Raw genomic sequence first — 14,184 nt, forward strand, 5'->3', positions numbered from 1 at the left:
AAGCAGAGGTTTCACCCAACACTTCCTGGAGTTATAACAGGATTAAGTGTTCAGATTGAGATGAGGAGCAGTAACAGAAACCATGCCACCTCCTCTTGTCCATGCTACCAGTTTCCCTGTTAAGTACTCAGCTCCCTGAAAACACTTGGAGCTGTCACCACCTGCTGCTTCTCTGTCCCCCTCTTGCAGCCTCCTGCAGACACTTAGATCCTGAAGGGCAGCCACCAAGGCAGGCTGTGAGGAGGTGTGGAGTATGGGAGGCAGTATGGGAGGAGAGCGTGGGGTTGCCTGGAGGCAAGCAGGGCTCAGAGACTGCTGAATCAGGAGGGAAAAATTGAAGGGGCTGGAATTCTGCACATAGCAATCTGCTTTTTTACCTGAATGATGGATTGTAACTCCTGGATTTTAGTCTTCATCATCTCATTTTCCCGCTCTAGCTCCAGAACCTGTTCCTTTTTAGGTTGGTTTTCAATAGCATTTTTCAGCTTCAAAGACTGGTTCCTCTCCAGCTTGCATTCCTCTTCCACCTTGTTCAAGCGATGCTTCAGCTGATCAATCTACAGCAGTGAGGGAGCAGGGAAAAGGAGAAAGAGGAAAGGAATCATTCCTAGCTCTGATATTTATGCTCTGAAAACACTTTCACTTCCAGGTGTAAACATACTGCCATAGGTGGAAAAACCGGCTGAAGCAGTGAATGTTAACAAGCAACAGATAACTGGGGGGATGTGCTGAATGTCCACAACTGAACTGCTGAAATCTCCAGCATTTATCTCACCTCTAACTGGAGGTCTCGGCTCCTTATCACAGCCATGCTCTTCTCGTCACTCAGCTGGGCATACCTCATGGCCAGATTGTAGTTCTCATCTTTCACCTTGACCAGCTCATCATTGTAGTTGTTCCTCTCTTCCTTCATCTTGTTGTATCTCTCCTGGAAGGTCAGCAGCTCTATCTTGTTCAGTTTCAGTTGCTTTCGCTCATCCTCCAACTGGCGAGACTTGGCCAAGAGTTCACAGCGCTGCACATCTTTTGTCTTTAATTGCTGCTGAAGCTTAATGATCTCATTCATCAGGAAATGGGTAAGGCCTTCATGTCCCTCCTCCACTGGAAATGTTTGAAGAGCTTATCAACTTCTAGTAAAGTCACTTTATATTAAGTAGAATCAGCAGAACTGAGTAAGAAACGAATGTCCCATAATATGTACAGTGGTGCAGAATATTTACTTTTACATTTGCATATCTGGCTGGCAACAATACAAATATTCACAGCACACTTTATTAGAATCACACTATATGCATATGATTTGTCTGGACATAATATGAAGCCTTTACATTCGTCTTGTTTCAGCTGAGCTAACAGGTCTGTGGAGACTGCACAAACTTTGCAAAGTGAATCTGTACAAGTGCAATTAATCTGAAGGCTTCAAATCTGCTGCACATGTGTAGGTCATCAGTGTAACTTAGTCCACTGTTCCAGTGCTTCTTCTCTTGAGATTTCTTGTAATAGCTATCATTTAATTTGAAGCTCTTCAGCTTCATTCAGAAAAATGAGATGTTCCTTTTCTTTATATGTGACCTGTTGCTACCTCCTTTTGCATTTAAGGGGACTGAAAAACTTCAGAATGCTGCTACAAGGTTAGCTTGTATTTCTATTTCTTGCCTAGAAACATTGAACCTACTCTTCAATATAGTTCTTATTTCAAGAGGGTGGTTGGGAATGATTCTACTCACCAACAATAGTGGAAAATCTCCTGGTAGAAACCCTGTTACCAGTTTGTAGAGTTCAGGGTAGTAAAACTCGAGGCTCTCTAAGAAAACTACATAACCCCTTTGGCCTTTGGTGTGCAGAATGTCCAGCAGTCGGCCTGAGGACAGAGAACAGAGAGAGAGGTGACAGAAGAGCACTGTCAGCAGCATCAGCAAGCACTGCATCCCCAAAGTCAAACCTGCTTCGGGTTCATCACCGCCACAGCAATGTGCTGTGAAAGATCTGGCTGATTACTTGAGTTCAGTGGAACTCACAAAGCAATGCCACATGTTCTTTATGTTTGTGCTTATCATTATTCTGAAGGAGTGTGGGCGAATTGGTCTCTGGAACAGAAATTTCAGCAGACACATTATTCAGTGCAGCCTTCACCAGGCACTGCTGACCCACTAGGATGGCAGACCCTTCCATGACAAATCATGGGGCACAGCAAAACAGCTGAAAACCCACTCTTGGAAGAGCAGTGGCTGTTTTTATTTACCAAGGCTTTGAGGGGAGTGTGAACCCCTTGATTTCCAGTCTGCACAGCCCTGGAAAGAATAAATGTTATCAAAATAGCACCAACAGATTCCCCACATTACATGAAATCTCTTGTAAATGAGATAAAGGGTTTCTGCTTGATAATCTGTAAGATGATACAGGCTTCCTCCAGATTTAGCAATATAACACTGTTCAGATAGGGTTCTGACAAATTAATTACCTGCTCGGTTAATTTTGGAGGGCAGCATAAGGGAGTTAAGCACCTCATCCTCATCTTGCTCATCGATGACTTTGCACTGCCGTAAGTAGGGGGTCAGCTTGGCTGGATTGATGTACCGGCTCAGCACGTGCCGGTTGCATTCCACGTTCTCCCACAAAGCTTCCTCCTCATCTTTCAGTGTCTCCAGGCAGTCATCCATCTCTGGCTCTCCGCCTTAACAAGAGAAACAACTGACAAATGACCACCAAACAGGACAGTTTCTATCGTGTTACTTCTTTGTGCTCCCATGTCACACAGGTTGAGCTTAGAAGGGCTCAAACTAATGCTGGATTTGCCCTATGTTGAAGCTGTTTGGGCTCAAGAGCAGCCTGTCCACAGCTCATCTGGGAAGTGAGAGTTCAGAGAAGTTCTGCCTTGAGCCCCTGAACTACTGCACGTCGCTCTCTAGTGATGAATCTGTAGCTCAGCTACCTGATGGCCTCTACAAGTCAGAGAATCCCTCCTCATGTTTGCAGCAATTGCATTGCAAGAAAGGGGATGGCCATGCACAGCTCAGACAAATACTTGCTGCAGGCAATTAAGCTCCTTCATTCTCACCTCCTTTGCTCCTCTCAGCCGTACTGATTTGAACCTGCACTTTTTCCTGCATATACATGAGGAGCCAGCACACGTATCACTGAATTCTGAAAATGTTCTTGACTCATGCAAATATTGTCACATGATTTCTGAGTGCTTGCTAAGCAATTTCCTGCCAACTCCTAATTTGTAACCACCTCATTAGAGAAGGTTACGAGGCAGGCAACAGTGAGGTCAGAAAACTTGTACTGCAGTTAAGAGTAAAGAAACTTTGTAAAAATGTTTCCACCTTGATTTAGTAATAAATGTTGACCTTTGAAACAAGTCTCATTTTTGCATTCCAAATTTCTCAATTTCTTCTGAAGCAGGTGGCACAAGGAAGATAAACTATTTTAAGAGTTATTTCATCCCATCAGAGACCATGGTATAAGAGGAATGTGCACTTCTTAGCTCATATGAGACAAGAGCTCATGGAACTTTGCTGGTAATCAGTAACTAAAGACCTCAAAAGCAACTTGTTGTTTTACTCAGACCTACAGAGTTCTTTCCAATGTGTTATAATTTCCTCAGCTTCTAACTTCAGGGACTGCAAAGCAGCCTGTGTTACACTAAGTATCACTGGGCAGAACCAGCTGTTAACCTCTATTGCCAGGGGCTATTAAGTCCTCATCTTGAAACTAAAAAGAAGAAAGTGTTAATCTGCTAAGTAATGTATTTGGCAGTGTTCTATCATCATGGAATATAGAATATTCCTACAGGAAAAAAAAAAAAAGAAGAAAAGTGTTCTTTGCTTGATGCTTTCAAAGGCTTTCCCAAATTAACTAAAATTCTAGGCCGGGGTTACAAAATTTTGCGTGGGTTCCTCATACTATGGGCAGGCAAGGAGAGTGTTGCCAGGGGTTTTGTTCTTCTCCTGTACTTCAGCAGCTCTCCCAGAATTCTTTTCTTTTGTAGTTTCACATCTTAGGAACCACTTACTTAGCATTTGCTCTGCTGCTTGCATGTAGATTTCATTAGTCCACTGACTGCTCTTAAATGGTCTGGGAGAGACAAGGGTCCTCAGAGGCCAGGGAGGACCAGGTCTCCTCAGTGGGATCAAGAACCTCAGGGGCATGACTAGTTATGGGGAAATCTCTCTGGTCTTATGACCTCCTCACAAGCTGGATGAAATTCTAACTGAATGCCAGTATTTACATGTGGTAAAGATGACACTGTAATAATGAGGAATATAACAGTAAAACAAAAGAAAGAGCTATTAAAAGTAGGGAGAAGTGGGAGGAATGCTAGAGGAGAAATAGCTTCAGCTGAAGAACACATGCATTCTCATGAACTGTACTCTCTACCACTTGTTCTCGAAATAACTGTATTTCACTTCAAAGGTAAATTTATCAAACAGTAAGTAATTGGAGAAGCTGAACTTTCAGGGAGTAGAAGGCAGTAAAGAAGAAGGTCACACAGCAGCTTAGTCATCTTACAGCCACAGCTATCTAGTGCATCTTAAAAAAGGGTTGTTGCAAGCCCTTTAATTTGGGGGAAGGGACCAGGAAGCTCATAGATGGGCCTCAGAGTACAAAAGCAGCACTCGCCTGAATTTCATAAAATGCAAGATATCTTGTAATCTGCTGCACTGAACCAGAAATTATTACACTCTGTCAGCAGTTCCCTCAGGACATTAGTAAGGGATTTCTCCGTTAAATGATTCAAAGAGTTCACTCATCGGTGTAATTTTCAACATGAATACATTTTTTTTTTTTTTTTTTTTTTAACCTGACATTAAAAATACCTTTATCAAATAGTCCCTTGTGTATGTGCATAATATATCCATACTGTTATTTTGGGGACATAATGTTTAATGGGAAAGTAATAAGTATATTGCATGAGTGGCTAAGAATTTTAAAAGGAGCTTTCTGGTAGCAAACTCCTGTTACACAGTCTATCTATGAAATAACATTTTAGTGGAGTGGTTCCTCACTGCCATGTTAGAATTTCAGAATCTTCCTTTTGCTTTCTTCTTTGGAATTCCACCTTGGAAACACCCTACCAGAAACACAGCTGAGCTCTCTTCTAGCTTACTGTGCAGTTTGTCACCTCTCAGGGATTTCTGCTACGTGTCAGGTAGCATTCCTCTCCAACCTGCAGCTTGGGCTCTTGCCTCTGTTATGTTTCTTTGGACCTATTCCAAAGACAATAGCAATGGGCAGCTGGTATGAGTACAGCACCCTTGTTAGTGAGCAAGCATTTCTTTTAGTATTGAATATAATGTTGAATAGGCACTAAAATGCTTGTGATTTGTTGAAATTTTGGAGTGCTCGTCAGAAAACAAATGTGATAACTGAAACTCAGTATAAAAATCAATAAAGGTATTATATCAGTAGCTTTCAATGTCAAGGATTTACAGCAGCACATGCATTTTCTAGGTATTTAAAAGACCTTATTCCTTATTTCTGTCCTTCCATTCTGTTATGCCAGAAAAGTTTTATTCACTTACAAAATTTAAAAATGACAGGTTTACAATGTTTTAAAATGTGTAATCACTTATTTGATCTGATCTTTGTTATCATTATCTAGTTTCTGATTCCCACCCCTCCTGAGTGGTAGCCTAGCACATTGAGAAGTTGTGATATCTCATAGCAATATGATGGCATCCAGTACAAATCACAGGTGTGAAGTCACAGGCTTGGACTGACTTCAACAGACATTAACCAAAAAGAAATAAGAATCACCACAGCAGTTAAAAAATTGCTCTCCTGCTGCTCCTTTCAGTAGTTAGTACACAACACAGCTTTTAACTGCAGGAGATCTTAAATCCAGTAATAATCTCAGCTAGTCCCATCTATTTCAAAGGTGTCTATAGAGGCACATATAGAAGAGAGAATCCCTTTTTACATGAAAAGCAGCACTCTGCTCCTCTCATCTCCTTTTCTGTCTCAGGGACTATCCTTTTCTTGGCTGTTACACACACATGAAACCTTCTGTGTGTTTGCTGGGTTGTTTTTGTTATATTTTTCAACTGAACAAATCACCTTGCAGTTAAAGCTGTGCTCTGTTCTCACTCAGGCTCCACACTTTCATATGTCAGTGCCACTCTCCACTGATCAAGGGAATAAAGCCTGCAGGCTGCAGAGCCAGGGGTTCTGTAAAGTGCTCATCATCAGGTCACATCTAAAGCTTAATTTTTTGTGATTTGTTTCATGATGGTGCAGAAATTAACCCTTCAACTGTTTAATTACGTGCATCCCCTTGCGCTGAACTCCTGTCAGCCTGTGGATGCTGAGAAATGGCCACGTAGCAGCCTGCAAGGTCTCCTGCAGCAAGGTTTTCTGGTTTCTTCTTGAAATCAGCTCCTTCATGAAATATGAAAAAAGGATATTGTCCTTATACTGAGAAGGAGGAAGTTTATTTTGGAAAAGAAGATCTGTTTTAATTTTTTTGGCTTCTGCATTTGCCCCAATGTTCAGACTGACAATATTGAAAAAGAAATCACAACACAGAAAATGTTTGTTCAAATTCTAACTTGGTATGTGTAGAAGTCTGTTAAATACTAAATATGTGAGTATAAAACAGGAAAGGATTACCTACAAATGATTGTATTTAAAAGCAAAAATAAAGATTAAAAACAGTATTTTATACCTGTCTATATAATTGTCCTCAATATTTTGAGGATACCTTATTGCATCCTCTTTCTATGCATCTCACAGATGTCATGGGGCATCGTCCTTCCTCCCTCCACTTTGTACAGAACCTCACATGATCACATGTAACAACAGGGTGATTTTCTCAAAAGCTCCTTGAATGGATATGCACAGATTTGCAATATCAGAGAACCACAAAACCACAAAGGGATTTAGTGTTATTTTTAATTTTAGAGTAAAGTCACACTTTAAGATGTGATAAGGAAATTATATCCTTTTGCTTAAGGACAGGAGCTCTATTTGCACTCCTGGCTTTCTGAAATGTGGAATACTGGCAGTTTCCAATTATGCTGCCTGCACTGCTGGATGTTCTATGGTACTGAAAGCCACTTTCAAAAGGCTTAAACATTGATTAAGAAGATTAAATTTGCTTAGCTATACTATTTTTTTTCCATACAGGTGCCAAAATCTGAACTCCCAAAGCAGAGGGGACAGTGTCTTCATCTGCCCCTAAAAATTTGGATGTCATGGTCATCCTTTCTACCTCTGAGTCCCCACCTGAAAACAACGCTGGTAAGAAGTATTTTTATGATAAGATAGGACTTGTTAATTAGTTACTGCAAAGCACTTGGAGACACCAAGATGGGAAGGCTCCACTAAAACAGTATCAGTGCAGTTGGATGACTTAATTTTACTTATTTTGTAAGACTTGGAATATTTGCTGAAGCCAGCATCACTGTGCAATGGACTGGGTTGTATTTCTGGTTTAGATCACAGTGGCCTTGTGTGGAAAGAATGATTCTGTGCATATCAGAACCCTCTATAGAAAAGATTCAACCAGCTTACTGAATGCCACAGTTTTAACAAAATACAAAAGAAAAATACAGAATAAGAGATACCAAAGTAATAGAAGAGCAGGAAGCTTTAAACACAAAAATAGGATTATTTTCACACAAAAGTATTCTGTTGAAATCCATCGAGTCAATCTTCCTGTTACACACAATCTAAAAAAAACCACCACCAAGCACTCACAGACTTTCAAGGCTTCAGTGAGGTAAAGCCTGATCTCCAGAAGCCAGATGATAGCCATAGTCATAAATACTGCTCCTATTTTCTGAACAGAAGAGAATGATCCAAAACAAACTCCCCAACTCATTCAAAGGGCTCCAAAGGCATATTCATCTTGCTTCCAGCAGTAGAAAAGGAAAATAACATTCCCTTCATTTTCATAACTATTACTTAACAAGAGAAAAAGAAATGAGGAATTTTATCACGTTACTCTTGTTCAGTATCTCTGCTCTATCAAAAGAGAGAGCAACTGAATAAATCAGAGATTAATCTCTAATCACTATTCCTGTCCTAACAGAAGAGGGCCAGAGGAATTAACACTATAGGAACTCTCTTTAATTATCTCTTCATTTGTCTGTATTTACTGTCCTAAGAACAGATCCATATAAAACCCTATTGCAGAAAAAGAGTGTAATGCATACATAAAGCACAGATCAATTATTAGTATTGTTAACCAGTACACCCAGCAGTTTACTTAGTGTCACCTCAACCAGAAAACACTGTGTGCAACAAAGACACAAGTTTTTCAGTACTGCAGGATAATATTGCTTAAGAGCTGAACAATCCTTGCACTGAATTCCACACACCTACTACATGTAGCTTTTGTCTGCTTCTGAAATTGCAAATGAAATGCTGTAAAACACTTATCATTTTCTGGAGGAAAAAAGTACTTACACATTAAGAATGTTGCTTTGCCCAATTAAATACTGTTGCAAATGACCTTAATCAGTGTGGTAATACTTATTAGGATCTTGTGATGATCTCTATTTCGTAAAAGGCTGAGATCTATGCTTTCCCATTTTGTTCTCCATCTGGTCAGAACATTAGAAGCCTACGTCTTCCTCAAGTCTGCTGGCTGAAGAACTTCAGAGGTCTTATCACACAGGAAGGAAATGACTAATTTTATAAGTATATATGAGTGACTAAGAATTTTTAAAGGAGCTTTCTGGTAGCAAACTCCTGTTACACAGTCTATCATCAGGAGCAAGCCCTTGGAAATAACATTTTAGTGGAGTGGTTCCTCACTGCCATGTTAGAATTTCAGAATCTTCCTTTTGCTTTCTTCTTTGGAATTCCACCTTGGAAACACCCTACCAGAAACACAGCTGAGCTCTCTTCTAGCTTACTGTGCAGTTTGTCACCTCTCAGGGATTTCTGCTACGTGTCAGGTAGCATTCCTCTCCAACCTGCAGCTTGGGCTCTTGCCTCTGTTATGTTTCTTTGGACCTATTCCAAAGACAACAGCAATGGGCAGCTGGTATGAGTACAGCACCCTTGTTAGTGAGCAAGCATTTCTTTTAGTATTGAATATAATGTTGAATAGGCACTAAAATGCTTGTGATTTGTTGGAATTTTGGAGTGCTCGTCAGAAAACAAATGTGATAACTGAAACTCAGTATAAAAATCAATAAAGGTATTATATCAGTAGCTTTCAATGTCAAGGATTTACAGCAGCACATGCATTTTCTAGGTATTTAAAAGACCTTATTCCTTATTTCTGTCCTTCCATTCTGTTATGCCAGAAAAGTTTTATTCACTTACAAAATTTAAAAATGACAGGTTTACAATGTTTTAAAATGTGTAATCACTTATTTGATCTGATCTTTGTTATCATTATCTAGTTTCTGATTCCCACCCCTCCTGAGTGGTAGCCTAGCACATTGAGAAGTTGTGATATCTCATAGCAATATGATGGCATCCAGTACAAATCACAGGTGTGAAGTCACAGGCTTGGACTGACTTCAACAGACATTAACCAAAAAGAAATAAGAATCACCACAGCAGTTAAAAAATTGCTCTCCTGCTGCTCCTTTCAGTAGTTAGTACACAACACAGCTTTTAACTGCAGGAGATCTTAAATCCAGTAATAATCTCAGCTAGTCCCATCTATTTCAAAGGTGTCTATAGAGGCACATATAGAAGAGAGAATCCCTTTTTACATGAAAAGCAGCACTCTGCTCCCCTCATCTCCTTTTCTGTCTCAGGGACTATCCTTTTCTTGGCTGTTACACACACATGAAACCTTCTGTGTGTTTGCTGGGTTGTTTTTGTTATATTTTTCAACTGAACAAATCACCTTGCAGTTAAAGCTGTGCTCTGTTCTCACTCAGGCTCCACACTTTCATATGTCAGTGCCACTCTCCACTGATCAAGGGAATAAAGCCTGCAGGCTGCAGAGCCAGGGGTTCTGTAAAGTGCTCATCATCAGGTCACATCTAAAGCTTAATTTTTTGTGATTTGTTTCATGATGGTGCAGAAATTAACCCTTCAACTGTTTAATTATGTGCATCCCCTTGCGCTGAACTCCTGTCAGCCTGTGGATGCTGAGAAATGGCCACGTAGCAGCCTGCAAGGTCTCCTGCAGCAAGGTTTTCTGGTTTCTTCTTGAAATCAGCTCCTTCATGAAATATGAAAAAAGGGTATTGTCCTTATACTGAGAAGGAGGAAGTTTATTTTGGAAAAGAAGATCTGTTTTAATTTTTTTGGCTTCTGCATTTGCCCCAATGTTCAGACTGACAATACTGAAAAAGAAATCACAACACAGAAAATGTTTGTTCAAATTCTAACTTGGTATGTGTAGAAGTCTGTTAAATACTAAATATGTGAGTATAAAACAGGAAAGGATTACCTACAAATGATTGTATTTAAAAGCAAAAATAAAGATTAAAAACAGTATTTTATACCTGTCTATATAATTGTCCTCAATATTTTGAGGATACCTTATTGCATCCTCTTTCTATGCATCTCACAGATGTCATGGGGCATCGTCCTTCCTCCCTCCACTTTGTACAGAACCTCACATGATCACATGTAACAACAGGGTGATTTTCTCAAAAGCTCCTTGAATGGATATGCACAGATTTGCAATATCAGAGAACCACAAAACCACAAAGGGATTTAGTGTTATTTTTAATTTTAGAGTAAAGTCACACTTTAAGATGTGATAAGGAAATTATATCCTTTTGCTTAAGGACAGGAGCTCTATTTGCACTCCTGGCTTTCTGAAATGTGGAATACTGGCAGTTTCCAATTATGCTGCCTGCACTGCTGGATGTTCTACGGTACTGAAAGCCACTTTCAAAAGGCTTAAACATTGATTAAGAAGATTAAATTTGCTTAGCTATACTATTTTTTTTCCATACAGGTGCCAAAATCTGAACTCCCAAAGCAGAGGGGACAGTGTCTTCATCTGCCCCTAAAAATTTGGATGTCATGGTCATCCTTTCTACCTCTGAGTCCCCACCTGAAAACAACGCTGGTAAGAAGTATTTTTATGATAAGATAGGACTTGTTAATTAGTTACTGCAAAGCACTTGGAGACACCAAGATGGGAAGGCTCCACTAAAACAGTATCAGTGCAGTTGGATGACTTAATTTTACTTATTTTGTAAGACTTGGAATATTTGCTGAAGCCAGCATCACTGTGCAATGGACTGGGTTGTATTTCTGGTTTAGATCACAGTGGCCTTGTGTGGAAAGAATGATTCTGTGCATATCAGAACCCTCTATAGAAAAGATTCAACCAGCTTACTGAATGCCACAGTTTTAACAAAATACAAAAGAAAAATACAGAATAAGAGATACCAAAGTAATAGAAGAGCAGGAAGCTTTAAACACAAAAATAGGATTATTTTCACACAAAAGTATTCTGTTGAAATCCATCGAGTCAATCTTCCTGTTACACACAATCTAAAAAAAACCACCACCAAGCACTCACAGACTTTCAAGGCTTCAGTGAGGTAAAGCCTGATCTCCAGAAGCCAGATGATAGCCATAGATATAAATACTGCTCCTATTTTCTGAACAGAAGAGAATGATCCAAAACAAACTCCCCAACTCATTCAAAGGGCTCCAAAGGCATATTCATCTTGCTTCCAGCAGTAGAAAAGGAAAATAACATTCCCTTCATTTTCATAACTATTACTTAACAAGAGAAAAAGAAATGAGGAATTTTATCACGTTACTCTTGTTCAGTATCTCTGCTCTATCAAAAGAGAGAGCAACTGAATAAATCAGAGATTAATCTCTAATCACTATTCCTGTCCTAACAGAAGAGGGCCAGAGGAATTAACACTATAGGAACTCTCTTTAATTATCTCTTCATTTGTCTGTATTTACTGTCCTAAGAACAGATCCATATAAAACCCTATTGCAGAAAAAGAGTGTAATGCATACATAAAGCACAGATCAATTATTAGTATTGTTAACCAGTACACCCAGCAGTTTACTTAGTGTCACCTCAACCAGAAAACACTGTGTGCAACAAAGACACAAGTTTTTCAGTACTGCAGGATAATATTGCTTAAGAGCTGAACAATCCTTGCACTGAATTCCACATACCTACTACATGTAGCTTTTGTCTGCTTCTGAAATTGCAAATGAAATGCTGTAAAACACTTATCATTTTCTGGAGGAAAAAAGTACTTACACATTAAGAATGTTGCTTTGCCCAATTAAATACTGTTGCAAATGACCTTAATCAGTGTGGTAATACTTATTAGGATCTTGTGATGATCTCTATTTCGTAAAAGGCTGAGATCTATGCTTTCCCATTTTGTTCTCCATCTGGTCAGAACATTAGAAGCCTACGTCTTCCTCAAGTCTGCTGGCTGAAGAACTTCAGAGGTCTTATCACACAGGAAGGAAATGACTAATTTTGTGCTAAGATTGTGCTACCTCAAACACACAGCATCCAGTCACATTTGGTTGTAGAACATACATTACCAATAATAAACAGAAAAAATGGAAAAATTCTCTTCTAAAAGTAGCTTAAATGTTTTGACTACTTGGTCATTTTTCTGTGTGTCACTATTCACTACACAGAGTGAAGATGTTCGTAGCTCCTTCATAACAAACCTCTGAGTCCTACTCAGAAGAGGAGCACATTTAGTGTGTGGATTCAGCTCACCAATTTGAATGGAGCATCTAGTTTAACTTAGAAATCTAGTTCCTCTCTAGTAGATAGAAAATGGTCTGATCAAAACTTCACCATTTTATACCTCTACCATAGATGCCCTCTAAAGATTGGTTTCTAACCACTATGAATTGCTTATGTTCCCTCTAGGGACAGTGAAAAGAGATTTGTCCCTTCAAAAGGCAATGTCTACACTGGGGATTAGATGAATATTACTCTGTTGTCTCAGATTTCAGAAACTGTTTGTACTGCCTTTATTAAATGCTAATATATGTGAAAGTAAATAATGAATGAGAAAGGTGAGTAATGAGAGCTGGAGGAAAAAAACTGAAGAGAGAAAAATTAAACTTGGGGATGAAAGTTGGCGAGGTCAAGGGAAAAGGCAATATAAAAAGCAACCAAGAAAAGAAAAAGAAGTTAGAGAAAGGGGAACTCAAAAAATGAAAGTGAGGAACAGAAGTGAGATAGAGATGAAAAGAGGAAAGTGCTTAGTAAAGGCAAAGGGAAGGAATATGGGGTGTAAAGCAAGTGAAGGGATAAATAGGGAAGTTCCTGCCTGACACATTAGAAATTAGTGTTTGTTCTGAGCATGCAAATCAATATAATAGCACAATAATTTAAATAAATAATTTACCACAGGAATTTAGTGCATGTATTTTAAAGGATTTACAAAGTAGCAGTGGAGAGCTGAAAGCCTGACATTTAATAAATGCTTTAATCTAGACATCCTCCATGCTGCTCTGCATGATGATGAGGAGGACAACAGAAATCACTGTGCTAACATAGTACAATTATGTTTATATATCTTGCCTTTTTTTTTTCTTTTTTTTTTTTTTTTTTTTTTTTAATGAGTGCAGCATTAGCTACTGACATGAGCATTTCCTTTCAACTAATGAGTGCTAAAAGCCAAGATCTAAAAAAACAGCTGTCATCCTCTGGCTGCTGAGGGCTCATAAGAATGCTGGTCCACAAATGCTTCAGAAGTCATTACTAGGTCCCAGGTTAATTTTATTCTTGAGACTGACTCACTCTGTTTTTACAACTGATGAGATTCTCACTAGTTGAGGAGGAGGAGGTGGCAGCACAACCAAGGGCAAGCATATAGTTCTGGGTGATCAGGAGGAGTCTTGAATTAAAAATTCAAGTTGCCCAAACATGCAAATGGATTTGATGATCAAAGGTTAAGTCCCAGTAACTGTGTGCTCACATTGCAAAACCCACCACATCCTCTGGTACAGAGAGCCAGTGCTCATAAGGGATTTGCAGAGACTGAGCTGCACAAGAACCTGGTAAGGGCAAGGATTCATTAGCTCCTACATATCTATGGAACTGGGGTAACCCTTGTGCAGGCACAGCCTGATCCTCATCACTGTTGTTAACACTTCACTGCTATTAATACCAATCCCATAAAACAGGAAAAAGAGAAGGCAGTTAAGCTCTGCCATACAAAACTGTTACTTACTCTTTTTTAAAAATGCACACTTTTCCACAAACTCTTACGTTACAAGAGTTTGAAGGAATAACAGAAACAC

General features: G+C 39.3%; 1 protein-coding gene across 1 annotated transcript in view; it reads right to left on the reverse strand.

Moving 5' to 3' along the window:
* CARD11 (caspase recruitment domain family, member 11) overlaps window positions 1-14,184 on the reverse strand; it is a 46,101-nt gene that overhangs the window by 19,145 nt on the left and 12,772 nt on the right. The window contains 5 exon segments of the mRNA XM_009993715.1: window positions 378-557; window positions 776-1,101; window positions 1,728-1,757; window positions 1,760-1,861; window positions 2,462-2,674. Coding sequence (XP_009992017.1) covers window positions 378-557; window positions 776-1,101; window positions 1,728-1,757; window positions 1,760-1,861; window positions 2,462-2,674 — 851 coding nt within the window.

Source organism: Chaetura pelagica, unplaced genomic scaffold (assembly GCF_000747805.2).
Source record: "Chaetura pelagica isolate M959 unplaced genomic scaffold, ChaPel_1.0 scaffold213, whole genome shotgun sequence".
NCBI classification, from domain to species: domain Eukaryota; kingdom Metazoa; phylum Chordata; class Aves; order Apodiformes; family Apodidae; genus Chaetura; species Chaetura pelagica.